At 37.6% G+C, this 5,693-nt stretch overlaps 1 protein-coding gene across 1 annotated transcript; it reads right to left on the reverse strand.

Moving 5' to 3' along the window:
• Positions 1-2,772: 2,772 nt before the first annotated feature.
• On the reverse strand, positions 2,773-3,737 carry LOC133198841 (complement C1q subcomponent subunit A-like). The gene is made up of 3 exons (XM_061334804.1): positions 3,539-3,737; positions 3,254-3,256; positions 2,773-3,179 (listed from the first exon to the last, which is right to left on the reverse strand). Exons 1-3 carry the CDS (start codon positions 3,735-3,737, stop codon positions 2,773-2,775), a joined length of 609 nt encoding a protein of 202 aa, XP_061190788.1.
• Positions 3,738-5,693: the final 1,956 nt, after the last annotated feature.

Consider the following 5,693-nt stretch of genomic DNA (forward strand, 5'->3'; position numbering starts at 1 on the left):
TTGAAATTTTACAACACGCTTTGTTTAAGCATGCCATTTGGTAGGGTTCATTTTTGTGAGAATCCGATGTCAAGTTCCTGTTTATCCGTGCGTCTGTCCGTACTATACATAACAAATTTTGGTTGCAGTTTCCCTGAGCAACTATTCATCGCAGATGCTTGAAATTTTAGCACACTCTTTGTTTAGGCATACCATATGGTGGGATTTATTTTTTTACGAATCCGTGGTCAACTTCCTGTTTCTCATGCGTCTGTCCGTATCATACATACATGTAACAAATTTTAGTCGCAGTTTTCTCAGCAATTACTCATCTTAGATGCTTGAAAGTTTAGGACATTCTTTGTTTAGGCACGTCATATGGTGGGATTCATTAGGGCCCCGCTCTGTGGGCGTCCTATAGTGATCAGTCTGTCTGTCCGTCCGAGGTCTCTTGTCCGAAGCATATCTTCTCTCTCCTACCGTTCACGGTAGCTCAGTCGGTGAAGCACTCGCTCCGTGATCGGGAGGTCGCGAGTTCGAATCTCGGCCGCGACTGATCTAAGTCGATTAAAAAATGGGTAGCAACTGTTCCTTCGCCATGCGCTCGGCACTTTGAAGTGAAGGTTGCGGGTCCTTCGGATGAGACCTTAAAAACCGAGGCCCCGTGTCACGGCAGGCGTTGGCACGATAAAGATCCCTCGCTGCTCAATGGCCTTGAGTGCCGAGTAAAGGTCTAAATTTGAAGCCCTTCACCGGTTTATGGTGACGTCTCTATATGAGTGGAAAATTCTCGAATGGGACGTTAAACAACATACAATCAATCAATATTCTCTCTCTTTTTGGCCCAATCTGGCTCATACTTCACCTAGGGAGTGTCTTTGGGTAAAGGGTGTCCAGTGACCTTGGACAATGTTTCTAGGTCTAAGGTTAAGGTAATAGCAGAATTATATGAAAAATCCTTGGTCTCTTGGTCAAATGTGACTCGTACTTCACTCACAGAGTGCCACTGGTCAATGGATATGCACTGACCTTGAATGAGGTTTCTACGTCAAGGGTCAAGGAAAAAAAAAGCCTCTCTGTTTAAATTCTTGCCCGGAGCATATTTTCTCTCTCCTTGGCCCAATCTGGCTCATACTTCACCCACAGAGTACCTTTGTGTAAAGGGTGTGCAGTGACCTTGAACCATGTTTCTAGGTCTAAGGTTAAGGTCACAACAGAATTATATGATGAATCCTTGAGAGGATATCTTCTCTCCCCCTGGTCCAATGTGGCTCATACTTTACTCAGAGTGCCACTGGTCAATTGATGTGCAGTGACCTTATACAAAGTCAAAAATAGCTCTCTGTTTAAAATCTTTGTTCGGTGCATATTTTCTTTCCCTTAAGTCCAGTCAGCCTCAAACTTTACCGACTTTGGGGATGAAACAGTTCTGATTTTCCTTCCATATTTTGATGGAGGATATGCAACATTCGTGATTTTTGTGCCGTTTTTTTGATAGAGGGTATGGAGCACTCGTGATTTTTCGTGCCATTTTTTTTTTATTATAACAAGGATGACATAGAATCCCTTTATACTCAAACTACATATCCCTTAATAGTACACAAATGTTCCTCTTCAAAATAAACCTTTGCAGCTACCTTACATTTTCATGTTCGTTGCTGCAAGCGGGGCCCTTTGAGATGGCCACCACCTCAATGATATCTAGTTTCTGTTCGAATCCGATGTCAACTTCCTGTTTATCTCTGAGCCTGTCCATAAACGAAGTTGTGTTTTCACATCAAAGCGGGGTTATTATTAGTGGGCATTGGCTTACAGACTTCTTGTTAATTCATCATTTGGCTGAACTTTCTCGTACCTACAGTTTACCAGCGCGAGTGTGTATACCAAAATACAGCGAACCTACGACATCATAGGATAAGAATTTTTTCCTCAGAATTTTGCGATGTGTAATCTTTTGCATTTGTAATCACAAATGTTTCGCATTTTTAGTTTGTGAGTACAAACGCTCGAGTTTACACATCTTTCAATTCTGAAAAAAAGAGAATTTTTATCAAATGTCGAATTTCTCTTTTGTAGGTAGGGGGTGTTAAAGTACGTGTGTCTGCAATCCTTATTATTAGTTATAATATTTCATTACTTTTAAAATGTTGCAGGATGTTTTGTTTCAATGTACGTTCGTGAGGTACTTAAACTTTCAGTCAACAATCAACTCTAGAATACATATTCCGCAGGCACTGAATCAAAATAACTCTTGCTTCTGTAGTCGTACGCTTTTAAAGTCGCCTAAAACAGAATCTCTTCAAAGATTGATTGATTGAATGTTGTTTAACATGCCATTCTCGAGTTTTTCACTCTTATACAGACGTCACCGTATGCCGATGAAGGGCTTCAAATTTAGATCTTTACTTGGCACTCAGGGCCACTGTGCAGTGAGGATTCTTTATCGTACCAACACCTACCGTGATACGGGGCCTCGGTTTTTAAGGTCTCATCCGAAAGACCCGTGACTTTCAGTTCTAGTACCGGGCACTTGGCGAAGGAACAGTCGCTACCTATGTTTACGTCTTAGGTTTGACGCCGCATCGTGAACGAGAATCGAACCCGGGCCTCCCGATCACGAAGTACGCCTTACCACTAGGCTACCGTGATCGGTCTCTTTAAAGTTGAGTAGCATTGAAATCTTAACTTAGAAAGGGAAGTTATTAAGTACCTTCCAAAAAGGCTATGAACAATTCTTTCATTGGCATAAGAATACACTTTATTTCATTTAGATACTTTACAAAAGTATTCTTGTTACATTTCAAAAACGAGCCAGCCACTGAAGATAGACCATCCACTACCGTGGCAATATGTCCCAACAGTGCTTCTGATGTTAACGACATCCCCAGCTTCAAGCTGGATAGGGACGACCCCAGTGCAGCTTGAAAAGGCAGCAGTTGTTGCCAAATTGTTACAGTAATTTAGTTGATGTCTTGTACCATTGACCAGTAGTTCGGTATCAAATATTTTCCCAGCAGCTGTTGAGGTTTCCCAACTAAAGACATAAAAGCCCTTCATTGGTGCTGTAAAATGGCCTGTGGTGGGGTTATAGCAGTTGTGGAAGTTACTTCGAACAACATCGTACACAACATCCACCTTGGAGGGCGATGTCAAGGTCAGACTGTTCTTCCTGTATGCCGAAAAATACACTGGTGTTCGTGCTACGTAAAGACCAAATTATATAAATAGAGAGAGAAAGAGAGAGAAGCACTCAACTAATAAATACAGTTGTAACTTTCTGTAATTTTTTCTACGGCATTTATTGTTAGAATTTCTGCACATACCTAATACACATATGCAGTATTACAGAATTACAATTCCTATACAATTAAAGTGTAGTAAAAAAAAAAAAAAAAAATAAACATTCGTTTGTTTTCTACACATCCACAATTATCGAAACTGTTTCATAAATAGATAAATGCACTGTATTTACATGTACCTTTTTTCAAGGACGAGAAATTCAGGCCTTTTATTTTTTTTGTTTACAAACTTTGTGAATAAATAGCAGTTAAAAATTTACCTGAGGTAATTTTAGATTTCAGGTCTGTATTCTCAGATCTCAATGCAGTGACTTCTTGGGAGAGTCCTTCAACCAAAGATTCCATGCGAGCTAAACGCTGCTCGACGACCAAAGGATCGTTAAGCAGCAAACAGTGGGTAATACAAATACATGTATACACTACCACGAAATTTACTAAACACAATAAATAAGATGCCATGTTCCTCTGCGAAATAGACAAACATTGTAATCTTTGCCTTTGATCAAGATAAGAGACCGCTCTGGTTTTCGAACTTGAAAGTACGTGCTTTTGGTGGAAATGGTCTATTAAGTTTATTTATACTTTGCACTGATAATCATATTAGATATCAAATCTCAGAAGTTCTTGTTGAAAAAAAAAATCATAAATTCGCTCAACCCAGTAGAGCTAGAAATTACGTAAATTCCAAATTTCAATGATTTCGAAAGAAAATATCCTATTTTTCGTCGAAAATTAGAGTGAAAAAATATCGAGCGCAGGTCTGCTTCGATCCCGTCTTTTAAAATACATTGTAAAATGACAATATCAATGAAATGTTTGAAAATAGTTCCTTGGCAAGTTTGCGCTCGAAACAAAAATTAAATCAAAATTCGTACATTTTTTATCCTCTCATCTTTTTATCAAGTAACGGGAAATCCCAGTGGTTTGTGACGTCACAGAGATATATATGCTTATCTTATTTTCCAAAATCAATAAAGCATTTTGTTAATCAAGATTTGTTTTTATAAAATGTGCACTTTTAGAGAGTTTTTCAGATTTGACTTTTATGGGGACAGGGATATGTCTTTACCGTACCTAGTTCTTTAGCGATTCTTTATAGCGACAATCTGATTTACCGTTACGAAAGGTAGTATTAATCTCTAAAACACGGGATTTTATAAATATGATAAAACAAAATTTGATAAATATTTAAGATTATTATACCCCTGTGTTTTTTCTTTTAAAAAATATGATTGATAAACCTGCTTTTTTCTAAACAGCCTCTACCGTGAAAAAGTTTTTGCGCATTTTGCTCTGATGGTCATCGAACTATTCACAGGCAGCATTCGATTACCGTCGCTTTTTTCACTCTTCACAACGGAACTTTTCTAGTTTTATCCGTATCGTGACTCTTGACACAAGTTGAGTCTACTTTGGTGTAATAAAACATCAATTTACTGGCTATGACGACAATATCAAGTTTATTGTACCTCTTGACAGCAACTAATTCCCTCTGCTGCGCCTCGGGAAGTAGTTGCTGTCCTCCAAGACTTATTATCCTTATAGCCAGTAGAAACGTGTATATTTTAAAAATATTAATATTTCCCAAAACTTTTCCTGCTGGAAAATAGTACTTTCTAGTTTTTTTGTTTTTTGTTTTTTTGAAAAGAAAAAAAGGCATGCATTCTTCCCGATGTCACCAAAGCGACGTGACGCTTCCTGTCGGATCATTAATTTTGTCGTTAAAAATTCAAACAGCTTTTCATGCATATAAATTTCTTTCGAATGAAGTCAAATTATCTATTAATAGTAGTGATAATAACTTTAAAAGTATTCTTTGATGGATACGCTGATAATTTGATGATAAAACTATATGTAGAGAATATTAAATACCAAAACCCATATCATATGTCATATTAGCCTGAGTGACCCCATATCAGCCCGAGGACCGAAGGCCTGAGACTGATATGGATCGAGCCCGAGGGCTAATCTGATATATGATGTACTATTCAATTCATCTTATATTTAATATGTGATTTAATATATTTCTGCATTTAATCAGAGTTATCAAGGAATGCTTGGTGCATGAATGAACCCCTTTCTATAAAAGTTAATAAATATATTTTTCGGTCATTATAAAACTGATTAAGTCAACAAATGTTTAGTACATGTACATGAATTGTAACACATGCGTAATTCAATAAAATTAAATTATTATACTTTTTAAACTGTCAGTTTTATATGGATTTTTGCATGCCGGTCTGATACGTTGATATGGGGTGTTTTGACGTCATCCGTATCGCACAGTGCGGCATTGCTGTACTTATTACTAAATATATTTGATTAATATGTTACAAAGTAGGTTGGAAAACCATATCTTAAATTTGTAGGATATACTTCGGAAGTGTATGAAAAGGTCGTCGTTTCCGTATTTTA

Source organism: Saccostrea echinata, unplaced genomic scaffold (assembly GCF_033153115.1).
Source record: "Saccostrea echinata isolate AGI-Se365-2 ecotype Australia unplaced genomic scaffold, CSIRO_AGI_Sech_v1 ptg000033l, whole genome shotgun sequence".
Taxonomy (NCBI): Eukaryota; Metazoa; Mollusca; class Bivalvia; order Ostreida; family Ostreidae; genus Saccostrea; species Saccostrea echinata.